This window comes from Sinocyclocheilus grahami, unplaced genomic scaffold, assembly GCF_001515645.1.
Source record: "Sinocyclocheilus grahami isolate Dianchi unplaced genomic scaffold, SAMN03320097.WGS_v1.1 scaffold278.1, whole genome shotgun sequence".
NCBI lineage: Eukaryota > Metazoa > Chordata > Actinopteri > Cypriniformes > Cyprinidae > Sinocyclocheilus > Sinocyclocheilus grahami.
The window spans coordinates 77,318-91,620 of NW_015505457.1; the positions used below are offsets into that span (position 1 = coordinate 77,318).

At 37.7% G+C, this 14,303-nt stretch overlaps 1 protein-coding gene across 1 annotated transcript in view; it reads left to right on the top strand.

Moving 5' to 3' along the window:
• LOC107600130 (transmembrane protein 132C-like) overlaps positions 1–4,659 on the top strand; it is a gene marked incomplete at its 5' end in the record, with an annotated part of 59,898 nt that extends 55,239 nt beyond the window's left edge. The window contains one exon of the mRNA XM_016291932.1: positions 1,693–4,659. Within this exon, the coding sequence (XP_016147418.1) occupies positions 1,693–2,889 (1,197 nt within the window). The remainder of the gene's footprint in view (positions 1–1,692) is intronic.
• Between the last annotated feature and the right edge of the window lie 9,644 nt (positions 4,660–14,303).

Sequence of the window (14,303 nt, forward strand, 5' to 3'; positions counted from 1 at the left end):
TTTTGTCTCATTTGAAGAAGCTGCCAAAATCAAGGTGGCCACATATCTGGAGGCTGTTCACTGTTTAAACACTGCATTTTGCTTTTTCACTCTCTTGAGCATTTGTGATTAACTCCACACACTCTACATCCTATATAATTATAATCCATATCCTATAATTACATCTCTCTTTCCAATCATAGTATTTAGTATTTCTTAAATGATATACGACTACATGTTTAGATAAGCTCAAATTAATTTGCACATTTTTCAAGTGCTGCTACAGATATTTTTGTGAGCTTCTTGAAAACTTGACACTTCAGTTTTAAAGAAAGTGTTAGTTCACTCAAACATGAAAGTGATGTCATTGTTTACACATTTTGTTTAATGTCATTCCAAATTGTATAACTTACTTCTGTGGAAATTTTAAAAAACATACATGCTTTTCTTTCCAATGTATTGAAAGCATACCATGTTTGAATGTTCTGCAATCACGAATAAAGTCCCTTAATACTGTTGACTTATTCTTTCCTGTAGTTTATGGTGACTGAAATGAAAGAATTCCTTGTTTTAGCAGTAAAAGTAATTATACTGCCACCTTGAATTTGAGTCTGTACCAAAAAAAAAAAGCAGCATTCTGAACTATTAATGTATTCTTTTTACTGCCTGACTTTTATTGTTAAGTTTATTGTTTTCAGCATGTCAACTTAATTGCCTCTTCCTTTGTTTTAGAGTATAAATTACTGAGTTTTTAAGGTAAATCTTAACTTGTAGTGACCCTGCATTTATCATGGGAAATTTTGAATTTATTAAGAGAAATAACCTTGCCATTAGACGCCATTGCAGTTCCAGTCACAGGCAGTTTGTGCTTTGATTCACATGTTCAGGGACTTAAAATGTTTTCAGAGCAGAAACTCTCATTCTCACATTGCAGTGCTGTATAGTATATAAGCCTTCACTCTCCAAGGACAATGATGCAGTAGCTATATAAATGAGAATGTTTCAAACTAATTTGGTTTTGTTGTTAAAAGGGATACCAAAAATGAAAATTCGGTTGCCATTTACTCACCCTTTTGTCGTTCAACCCATAACACAAAAGAAGAAATATGTGCAGAATTGTACTAGCCATTCTTTCTTGAACAAATCATTTTTTTGAGTCATATCTTTTAAATGCTTTGGTTTCAGTTCAAAAAATAGTCTGAATAATTTGTTTGCAAATCAGACTGCTTTGGTTCTCAAATTTAGCTCACTGACTGACTGCGCAGATGTTAACAGGAGGGAACTCAGGCTTTTTTATGTAATTACAATGAATGGATACTGAGGCTTCAAAAAGGATGCACAACTCATCATAAAAGCGGTTCATATGACTCATGCACTACATACACATTTGCTGAAGTCACTGATTATCTTCTCCTCACCTCCTGTAAACCTGTGACTGGATCGTTGAGCCAAGAACCAGATTTTTGAACAAGTCATTCAAAGTGGTTTTGTGAAATGGATCAACCAAATCAATGAAAACATGTAACTCAAAAGAATGATTCATTCAATAAAGAGCGAGCAGTACAATTCTCCATCAGTTTCTCCTTTTTTGTTCAACAAAAAGTCATGAGTTTAAAACAACATTGAAGTGAGTAAATGATGACTTTTCACTAGGGGTGAACTAGTCCTTTAAATAATGCATTTGTTCTTAACCATCTCTCTGTTATATTACAGGAAGCCATTATCAGTGCATGGATTCAGTACAGTGATGGCTCTGTGACCCCTCTTGATATCTATGACCATAAAGATTTTACTCTAACCATCACCTCACTGGATGAGAATGTGGTCTCCACCTATCAGGAACATTCCCAACGCTGGCCTGTTATAGTGGCGGAAGGCGAGGGCCAGGGAGCACTACTGCGCGTGGAGATGATGATCTCAGAAACCTGCCAGAAATCCAAGAGGAGGAGCATTTTGGCAATGGGGATAGGAAATGTACAAGTGAAGTTCGGACAGAACGACCTGGAGCAGAGGAGTGTAACTCATGATGAGAACAGTCTGGACAACAGCACAAATGAACAGAGACATAAGGTTCTAGAGCCGGATAAATCAAGTGGAGGAGATAGCTGGAAATACACAAACACCGCGGTAGAACGTGAGGAGTCAGTCATAAAAAAAGTCAGCACAACTGCAAAGACTCCGCTAACTAGTCGTTCAGGGGGAAACAAACAGGGTGGGGGACAAAAGAACAACCCTGTGGACTATACCATTTTCCCAGTGCAGGTGGACCTACCTGGCGGGGCAGAGAGCGACTTGACTCAGGCTCCAAGAAGTCTGTCAGACCTGGAAATAGGCATGTATGCCCTACTTGGAGTCTTTTGCCTTGCTATCCTCGTCTTCCTCATCAACTGTGTCAGTTTTGCCTTCCGTTACCGCCACAAACAGCTTCCTGTTCTGGAGCAGGGCAACATGAACCATGCCCATGACTGGGTGTGGCTCGGTAATGAAGCGGACCTGATGGATCATCACGGTGACCACGGGCCACTGGCACACAACAATGAGTGCACGACTGCGATAGATCGCAATGAGGGGTGCGAGGAGAGCAAATACCTCCTCAACGGGAGCGCCGTTCAGAAAAGCGGGTCATCACACGGACGTGGCATCCCCCAGGTACACTCCGATCCACGGTCCTGTTTGGGAAATGACCCAAGTGGAAAAGTCGAACGCCTTAACAACTCTCCCAGCGCTGCCAAGCGCAAAAGGGTCAAGTTTACTTCCTTCGCCACTGTACTGCCAGACGAAGGTGGGCCCTACACCAACTCCATCCTTATCGGAAATGAAGACAACATCAAGTGGGTCTGTCAAGATATGGACCTGGGACAGTCAGCTGAGCTCAGAAGCTACATGGAGAGACTGCAAGACAATCTGTAGGAGCTGAGAAGAGAACGAAAGAAAGGGAAAGCGAGAGGGAGGACACACAAAAACTCACCAGAAATGCCTTTGCACTGTTGGGGGAATGCAGGGAGAGAGGGAGGGAGGGATTGTTAAAAAAATCGAAAGTGGATGCAAGTAGGGAGTAGGAAGGAATAAAATCTTTTGGGAGTTTTGAGTTAAGTAGGAAATTCACAAAAAGGGGAAACGGGTGAAGAGAGACCGGCACGTTCGTACTGGCTCCGCCGAGCGGTCCAGGTGGCGTAGAGTGAGCAGCTGCCAATTGGCTAGCACAGGGACAGAATGCCAGTTACCAACACCCCGAATAAACAAGCCCAAACAAAACCAGTGAGAGAAAGAAAGAAAGGAAACAAACTTGACAGCTGTACAGAAAATCACAGTCCATGGATGTCAATAAACAGAAGTTATCACTAATGTATTTTCGTTTTTTGTTTTATTTCGATTCAAATCAAACAAGTCAGAATTATGGACGGAGACAAAAGATCTTATTTTTTTAGATAATCCCAGGCTTTTTCCAGATTAGTATGTAACTAGACCAAAACAGGCCCTCAAAGCACCCGGCCTGCCCCAGATCCAGGTGTGTTTGTTTTTTACCCCTCATTTTGTACTCTGTCCCTCCTGTGTGAATTCCAAGAGAGCTGGGGTGCAAGGACGTGTGGGATTCCCCCTGGCTGGAATCTGTACCAGCTGTATCTGCACACACACACTGTTTAAGGAGTCGAAAAACACCAAAAACACAACAGTCCTCCCTCTCTATCTCTCCTCTGGGAGAAAAACAGAAGACATCAATGATGAAAAGCAAGATGAGAATAAAAAGACTCCTCATGCACTGTTCATTTGATCAAGTGAATGTGGAAAAAAAGGACTGAGGATTTCTTTTGAGTCCCTTCTGGAGGTTGTTCATTTGCACAATAAGAATAATACAGAAAGTGCATATAGTGGCCCTCAGCTGATCTGAGACTGGCCAATCTGACTGTCCATACAGCAACTGATCCAGACATACAACCTGACAGTTTGAAGATGTGACGATAAACACGGGACGGACCGTGTAGAAATACAAGGCCACAAAAAGGAGTTGTGTTTGTTATAAAACCATATGATTGTTGTGATAGAAAAATATACAAGAGTAGAGTGGTCTGTTACTCTCCAGTACAGTAAATGTATGAATGTTTATCTTTTTATTGAGGCGAAATGTACATCGTTTACCCCCTTTTTACATGGCTGGAGCACCTGCACATGGTTTTTACATGTCCTATAGGTTGTAAAGCAACTTTATATTTCTGCCTCACTGACCCCAGCGTTTACCCAGGTCCTTGAATCATTGTTGTTTATATTACTGAAGAGTTGTAGGGAAGGACAGATGTGGACACCTTCTCTTTGAAAGCTCAGGTGCAAATATGCTCACAGATGAACAGTGGTAGAATTGAAATGTAGATTGTAAGAATGCAATATTTATTTGTAAGTGTAATATGAGATAGGATGTAAATAAAATGATTAAAATTTTCTTGTGGACACTGCAAGAAGGCTGTTGCCTACATTTTCAAAATCAACACAGAAGAGTCATGAGGCCATTTTGATTGTTTCATATTCTATGTTCAAGTCTGATTTCCCTCTGGAGGAATAAAAATGAAAGGCTTTAATATGTTAAGACATCATGTCATGGGTTCTGTCAGGACATCAGATTCCCCATTTAGACAGAGTTCAGTCTTTTCCTTTGATATATATTATTTCTGTTTGTTTCAAAGGTGTTTTATTTATTTAAAGCTACATTAGAAGTAGTGAAGAGCAGATTTAATTGTAATTGGAAAGTATTTATATAAATGCATAAGGGAAAATTTCTTTTTTAACCATTTTCCAATTACATTTTTGCCTTTCTAAAAGATTTTTTTTAAGTACAAATATTCCATGTAGCATCTCAGTTAATTTGAGGTAAAAAAAAAAATAAATTTTATAATAATAATTACAAAAAAAAATGTATAATTAATATTCAATTTCTTTTTAAAAAACGTAATTTATTACATTTTTAATGGATGTTAATAAGTTTTGTCAGCTATTTCGCCATCAGTTATATGAAATGCGAGAACAGACTTTTAACTTTAATATTTTACCTTTTAACTTTGTGTTTATTAATAAAACTATCCATTATTATTATTATTATTATTATTATTGTTGTTGTTGTGAATTTATTGTTACATTTAAACCTGCTCTCCCCTAATGAAATTGCTGATTTGTCATAAGCGATTTATGAATCCATTAATTTGACTGAAATGCTTAAAGATACACTGAAACTAATATAAAAAAATTTGACAGTCATTTTAAGGGACAACAGCAGTTTGTGACAAAAACACAACTTCATTCCAGTAGCCACAAGTTAAGGGGGGTGATTTTGAACTCTTTTCTTTTATAAAACATACATACCTCATTTTGTCCGAGGTGGGGTGACAAGATGTCTTGTTTTCCAGGTTTCCTTATGGGATTGGTTTGACTTTTACTGTATGAAGTTTCATTTAATTTTGGCCTTGAATCTCGGTACAGCAGAACGACTGTTTTTTTTTTTGTTTTTTTTATTAAGTTTCTTGGTTTAAGCACTATCCAGTTTATTGTCAGTTGTGACTAAATTATGGAGAAACCATATAGTAGAATGTGAGAGGGAGATGTTGAGCTCATGTGTTTGCCAAGGCCATCGCTGACACCTCTTCAACCAGAATAATATACTGGATTGTAACAATAACGCTCTTCGTTCACCATCCACACGAGGCCTTAGATGCAGTGTCACAATATCTGATGACTCAAGATGGAGAATATGATCTCATCTTTATCCCATAGTCATTCTCTTAGTGATATTCTGGTTGTTGTTTTTCAGATGATCTATTCCTAAATGCTCATTCTGGGCATTTTCTCATAAACCATGTCGTATCCTGCTATATGATTCCATGTTTTCATATAAACATGTCCATGTATACAAATCTATATTTTCATATAAATACGTTTTAGCACCTGAAGACGTCATGATTTTGTACAAATATACAGATCTAAAAGCAGAAAGAATAACGTAACACACCTGCAACATTCTACGTTCTCATTTTACAGAAGTACCGACATCCGTTAATGTCCCTTTGCTGGTATTTGTTCAGTATTACCCTCATTGTGTACATGCTTTGTCATTAAAGTTCTTGCCTACTGACGTGGATTTTTTGTTTCTTTTGTTTCCCTTTAGTTTCATTGTATCTCCGGATACCCATTGACTTTTCTGTTGTTAGCTAGCGACTTGTGAACCAGCTAGCTATTTTTGTCAATTTATCATTTGTCAAGAGAAAACCTGCACCAGATTTTAGAATTGTCCACCTCCAAAATACCAAAAATACCAAATAACAAAATTCAAAATAACAAAATAACTCCTGGTTAGTGTTAAAGCAGCTGTCTGTAGCAGCTGTATGCATTTTTGTGTATTTTTTGGGATTTGAAGCCCCCTACAGTTAAGTGGGTGAAATTTACTGTCGTAAATATAACACTGTCGCAGTTACAGTGGATAGCTGTACACGTGCGTTTGTTGCTGCCGTAAAGCAATCCACCCTTTTCGTGGAATTTCATAGCCGCACATCAAACTAACACACTACCAGAACAAACGTTTGGGGGGAGCGAGGGAAAGAAACAGAAGCCATTCGCCACATAAAAAAAAATGCACATACCGCTTTAAGTAAAACGTGATTAATACATCTGTCTTTGATCACTAAATATCGAATATGTCTGTAGCTGTATAGCAGATACAATCGCAGATAATGTTGTCAGGATTCAGTGCATTTCGTCATATATATTTATGCATGTATAGTCTATGATTCCGATGTCTTTTATATTTCAGCGCGACGAGAGCAGCTTTGATGTACACCAATGACTAAAGTTTTGGACAGGGCACATCAGACATACCATTAGCCCCGGTAATAACAACAGCACAAGGTACAAAAAGGTAAAGTTTGTGTGCAGCAAATTTTGATGAGATGTACACCACTGTACACGTTTTATTTGGACTGTTTCAACAAAAGATGGCACAAAAATACTCTATAATGAACCCCACTCTCTTCCACTTGGACTTCAAAGTCATTTTTTGAAATATGGACCCATTTTTCCCCACTCAGAAAAGATGGAACTCATTATGCTGCTGTTTTAGAAGCACAGAGAAAAGCTATAAGGGGCTGTATTATCTTTGTTTTACCAAATAGATGTCATTCATTTAGTCAATGGGACTTTCACAGAATATTATATTATTTTAAGTACAAAAATGTAGTTCACTGACCTTTCCAAGTATAGAACATACATAAAATATAACGTAAAAGAAAAATTATTAAATAATTAAATTATAACAATAAATTGATAAGATTTAATATTTTACTTAAATATTATACTTAAAACATTTGTTAATATTTGGGTAAATACTTTAGAATATATGCAGTGTTGGGAAAGTTACTTTGGAAATGTAATAGGTTACAGATTGCATGCTGCCCTATTAAAAAAAGTAGTGTAACTAGTTGAAATATTAAAGTAATGTGACTGATTACATTTGATTACTTGGTAACACTTTATTTTGATGGTCCCTTTTGAACATTCTGTTGACAATAAGTAATGTTGCACCTACATGTCTACTAACTCTCATCAGAGTATTAATAGACTGTTTGCTTAATATCTGCTAACTGTTTATTGTCATGGTCTCCCAACAGACATTCTACTGACTATAAGTAACTTTGCAAGTACATGCAAACTTCTTCTAACCCTACCAGTCTACTAATACTCTAATGAGAGTTAGTAGACATGTAGGTGCAACGTTACTTCTAGTCAACAGAATGTGTTAAAGGGACCATCAAAATAAAGTGAAACCAATTACTTTACTCAATTTCTAAAAAGAAAAAAATTCAACTGTTAATCATTTTCAAACATTTAAACCAGGCAGGGTTAACCTTACAGTACTGTAGTACTCAACACTAATTATTGTCAGACTTTCAAATCCTACATCACTTGAATTAAGATAATTTTATTTTAAAGCACAGCCACCACAAAATCAGACTTTAGCACCTCTTTTTACTTTGAGATTTGAGATTTAATTTAAGATCTTCTTGGACAGGTTGTATGCTAAAGCTTTCAGCAGCAATGTGGATTGATGTAATTGACAGACTGGTGCGCTGCAAATTCAAACAAGAGAACCAATCAAAAAGCAGCAGAATAGCATCACTTTATTAAAATATTAATATGTAATCCCCTTTTTTAATCATTAACATTTTCTGTAATTACATATTTTGTCCCAATAACTGTAACAGACTACAGATACATCTATTTTGTAATTAAATTACGTAATGCCGTTACTCAACAGTGTGTGTGTGTGTGTGTGTGTGTGTGTGTGTGTATATATATATATATATATATATATGCCGTTACCCAACGTTGTGTATTTTTTATTTTTATTTTTTTTGGTTGACTGCGAGTCAGGCTTGGAATCACTGGCTCAGTAAAGATTGAAACCGTTGGTTTGGACCATCCTGTTCTTTTAAAGAGATATTTAAGTGATTCAAAATGGAAAATTAGCTTCCCCTCACACATCTCTTTTTCCTTTTAAATCGTCTCATTTTCCAGTGACATAAAATATATGGCTTAGTTTTTCTTGCTCTCTCAGCACTTGCATTTTTTTTTAAATTGTTTATTTTTTTTCCCGCTCCCTTAACAAATTCTATTCCAATATATTGGCTTCCATTAACGTGTTTCTGCACAGGGCATTGATTTACTGCTGGTATCAAATATATATTGCCAACCAAGTGAGACATGCAACCTTTAATTTTCACGCCGTCGCGTTACAAATACGACATGCTACATTAACAAGAAAAATGGCTGTGTTTTGCAAAGCCAATGGGAAGTGGCCTGTGTCTTTAGATGACATTTCGTTTTCATTCCGCATTCATTACTGTGTGCTGTCACTGCTGTGCTTTAAGTTGTAAGAGTGTGAGTGTTTACTTTACCGCTGTAAGTCATCACAAATGTGTGTGTATGTGTGTGTTTGTCAGAAACGCATAAATGTGACACTGCTGTAGTGGAACAGACCAAGCTGTCCCAAGTTAAACAAGCACCTTACCTGTGGCCACACTAGAACCTCTGCCTATAAGTGATGCTTCACAGAATATTAAAGCAATACATCTCCGTGAGAGGAAAGGCAGTGCACAGAGTGAGAACTTAACTTTTTCTCTATATAAAATAAATGCAGTTTATTTAAGGATCTCAACTGATTGTGGTTCAGGAGCCCGGTTTTATACTGAACATCAAGTGGTGACCTGGTAGAGTACCGGAATTCATTATCATACTACAGTAAACAAAAATGCCCTAAAAATCAGATAGATTTGTGTTATCCAAACTATGTATGATTATATGCTTTTTAATTATTAAAATTTTGCATTGTTTTTCCCTGCTATATGTGATCCTGATAGAACAGACCCATGACCCATTTTTGAGTTGCAATCTTAGCAGTTAAGAACTACTCATTTACAGTATGTTTTTGTGTGTGTGCACGTTTTGAACAGTATTGTTTCTCAGAAAATCAGCTTGATCATTTGCAGTGCTGCAATTTCAAGCACCCTTGACATTCCAATGTAAAAATGATTGAGTAAATTTTGCTGCTTCCTCGAGAATTGTTTATTGAAGCAAAATGTGGTTGGAGGAACATGGACTTTTTTTCATAATTATGAATTTTGTCCGATGTCCATGAACAGGATCAGCAGTAGCATGCTGTTTCATGTTTCAAACTCAAATTGTGAAACTCGTGTATTAAATAAATTCAATGCACACAGACTGAAGTAGTTTAAGTATTTGGTTCTTTTAATTGTGATGATTTTGGCTCACATTTAACAAAAACCCACCAATTCACTATCTCAACAAATTAAAATACTTCATAAGACCAATAAAAAAAATGTTTAGTGAATTGTTGGACTTCTGGAAAGTATGTTCATTTACTGTACATGTACTCAATACTTGGTAGGGGCTCCTTTTGCTTTAATTACTGCCTCAATTCGGCGTGGCATGGAGGTGATCAGTTTGTGGCACTGCTGAGGTGGTATGGAAGCCTAGGTTTCTTTGACAGTGGCCTTCAGCTCATCTGCATTTTTTGGTCTCTTGTTTCTCATTTTCCTCTTGAAAATACCCCATAGATTCTCTATGGGGTTCAGGTCTGGTGAGTTTGCTGGCCAGTCAAGCACACCAACACCATGGTCATTTAAGCAACTTTTGGTGCTTTTGGCAGTGTGGGCAGGTGCCAAATCCTGCTGGAAAATGAAATAATTTTCCATTTCATTGGAAAATGAAATCGATTTTGCTTGACAATCCTCATAAGGCTGCGGTTCTCTTTGGTTGGTTGTGCATCTTTTCCTTCCACACTTTTTCCTTCCACTCAACTTTCTGTTAGCATGCTTGGATACAGCACTCTGTGAACAGCCAGCTTCTTTGGCAATGAATGTTTGTGGCTTACCCTCCTTGTGAAGGGTGTCAATGATTGTCTTCTGGACAACTGTCAGATCAGCAGTCTTCCCCATGATTGTGTAGCCTAGTGAACCAAACTGAGAGACCATTTTGAAGGCTCAGGAAACCTTTGCAGGTGTTTTGAGTTGATTAGCTGATTGACATGTCACCATATTCTAATTTGTTGAGATAGTGAATTGGTGTATATATATATATATATATATATACATTATCCTGCTTATACCATGGTCATTTGCCAGCACTGTCAAGTTAAAGCTGTTAATGATGTTTGCAGCACAATATTTGATCGGAAGGGTAAAAATTACGGTTATTTTCATCAGTTACTACTTGTTAGCTCTAGCATTCTGCCCGCTTCAAATCAGTTATTAATTAAATTACATTAAAACACTAAAAATCACTAAACATTGATGTTTCAAGAGAAAAGAAAAGAAAAAAACAAAAACAAAACAAAACAGAGTGCAGGAAAAAATTCTAAATATGCATACACTTAAATTTAGATTTGCAAACAGCCATCATAATCCACATCACAAATACATTGATTTACTCCCCATTTACAGTGGGTACGGAAAGTATTCAGATCCCCTTACATTTTTCACTCTTTGTTATATTGCAGCCATTTGCTAAAATCATTTAAGTTAATTTTTTTTCCTCATTAATGTACACAGTATAGGAAAGGGTTAAAGCTTAATGCAGTAAAGAGGAGAGAAAATAAGAATAAAGTTATGGAACCATTTGCATATTCAGCAGATCTACCGCCTGAAGGAAACATCAGATTCTTAGTTCAAACACACTTTTGTAAAAAGGTGCAAATGATACCTAATGTATCAATTAATAAGACTAAGTTTGATACTTGCACGTCTCGTCTGTCTGAAAGAAAGGCTTGATGCAGTCCAAAGGTTCAAGTTGATCTTTGCTGAAGTTGGTTGATGAAAAAGAACCAGTTTTGAGTCAGAGAATCTTGGTGAATGGAAAAGTCAAGGCCGAAGGCCTGGCACAAAACTTAGGATGTCCTGGAGCGTTGGAGCTCACATCTTCTCAAAACCTAACAGAACCACTGACTCTGGGCTGGTTACATGGTGTGAGGCCTTTAAGGTCGGAGAAGATTCCCGCCTCTCAAGATGGGTTGTCCAGTGAGAAAGGTCGGAATCCCAAGTGGGAGTATTGAGAGACTGGGGAGTTTTTATGACCCTTTGTGTGAGGGCATGGTAATTTGCAAATGGAACTTGAATCGAAATTACTAAAGATTCTCAGGACACTAATATATTTCCTATGTACCAACATAATACACGCGCTCGTTTAGATCATCAGAAGGCGAATTCATAGATACTAAACATGGTAGGATTACATATAGGCAAGATGACAGGAATGAGTGTTTCCATCATAAGCCTGCATAAAACAGTATAAAATCTCAAAGACAACATACACATTGACCTGAAGGATATGTGTGTTCATTCAAAGAAAGGTTTTCCTATGGATTAATTAGAAAAGGGTCCATTTCTACTGGGCACTGTCGCTCTTTCTAATTCAAAGGCAGTGATTTTTCCCTACTCACATTCCATTAGGTCGTAAATGGCTCTGGTCTAGCAAAGGTGTCGTGGTTGCCATGGTAACCAGTGGCCTGTGGTCATTCGCAGACATCCTGGTGCCCAGTCTATTGGGTGAGGGGTCTGTGACGACTTGATTGGTCCAGATGCTACATATATTTAAACATTTCCATGTCATTAATCAATTTGTAGTAAGTAAACTAGATTTTTATACAAGATTTGAATAAACCCTTTAAAATAGAACATCAACAAAAACACAACATCAGTTGATCTCTCACCATTCAAACAATTTTTCCATGACAGCAATATAGCCAGTTTTGCTTGCCGAAATTAAATATTAAAACATGAGCTTCCCTTCTATTTCTACTATATTTTGGTCCATAAATGAAAAAGAAATGTTGTAAAAACTTCCCCCAGAGACCTACACCACTCTTTCAATTTATAAAATAGCAGCCAAAACCTTTCACACTTTAAAAACAAATGAAAAACGGTTTCCTGTTCTTCACAAAAAGGACAACCCCTACCAACCTCTGGATCAAGGTGTGCTCTGTATCTGTTTGTAGCTATAATCCCATGTACAATTCTCCACTGAAGGTCTCCAGACCTTTTTATTTTAATGGGTGGTTTGTACAAGGACCACCAGCTACCTTTAGGTGAAGTACTTAGTCTAAACATCTCCCGCCATTTTGACTCTTTGACACTCTCTAATGTATTAAGGTGCCATGTTTTAACACACAATATATAAGTAGCTTTTTTCTGCTGTCAAAATTAGCAGGTTAATGCAGGAGATTAATTATTTCAGTTTAATGCGTAAAAAAATATTTTACGCAATTAATGCAGGGGCAGAGCTAGGGTTGGCCACCCCACTCACAACTGCTGCTTCTGTCTCTTTTTTTTCTTGACAAGAATTGCATTTATTTAGACGGAGAATGTCTTTACGACCACATCAAATGAGACTTTTCAGACGCTTTAATTTCATATTAAAGTGCAAAAGAAACTACGAGCATGCAATGTCGTCAGTTAAGTCATGAAGTTACCAAAAAGGTGATTAAAGCTGTGCATTCATGCAAGTATTTGTTATATATGAGTCACATTTAAGAACATGTCTCTGAAATACAGTGGTTTTTAAAACTGTCCTGGAGCAGCCCAGCACTGTCTCCCTTATCTAACACACCCGATTCAACTCGTCAGCTCATTAGTAGAGACTTTAATACCTGAAGTGTGTCAGAAAATGTAAAGACTTGTGAGAAAATATGATGCGTGTCAGATCTGTGTCGTGTTCTGCAGCGGCAGCTAAAATAACACTGCAAGGCACCTGGAAGTACAGGACCTTTAACATCTCTTTCACACTACAAAGCATCACATTTATCCCAGTTAACAACAGCTGAAGAGGCTCTGCCATAACACTCTAAAGACTCCTAAGCAAGAATTATAACTGTGACATCATCAGCACATGCAGAACATTTAATTTTAGAATGTGGTGTGTTAACCTGTAGGCCTGCTGGTAGATCCATTCCTGTAGACCCTGTAGGCCCATTCACCCTATGTTCCTTTACTACAATGTGTAATTGGAAAGGACAACGTAAGGTAACAAGGAGGGGCTATGAAAAGTTCATCCCTAAAACAGAATGTTCTACCAATGTTTTGGTGACATCCGGTAGGTAGTAACGCACAAACGTATGGGGAGAAGCCCAGCTGGCAGCAGAGCAGATGTCCTGCAGTAACACTTCCATGAACAAAGCCCAAGAGGTGGCTAAGCCCCTCGTGGAATGAGCTCTGATGTCTCCTGAGGGCTGCACTCCCTTCAATTCATATGCCAAAGCTATAGTTTCCTCAAGCCAATGTGAGAGGTGTTGCTTAGATATGGGGCTCCCCCTGTGAGGGGGCACCCATGAAATAAAGAGCTGATCACTCTTCCGGAAAGCACTGCTCCATTCACTTCAGGTGTGCCTCATCACATGCCACTAGACCTGGCTGTTTCTGTGCCCCTTCTCTCTCACACACCCACTCCTGTCGGGAGCCTGGTGAAGGGCGGCAATTAAGGGATGGGGTGATGATGATAATTAGGGGGGAGGCAGCCGATCCGTCACATATATTATATTATATTATATTCATTTATATTATATTATATATTTGTAATGAAAAAATGCCAGATAGAAACATTTTTACTAGTCTCAAACATTTTGATCCTGCTGTTTGTGGTTAGGAATCTCAGATGTATTCTGCCCTGCCTAATGACTCTGTCCAAGTCCATATCTCACCCGAGATGTGGGTCATATTTCGCTCATGATGTTTAACCGAATGAAGAGCATATTATAAAAACTGAGACTCAGGTCCACGTTC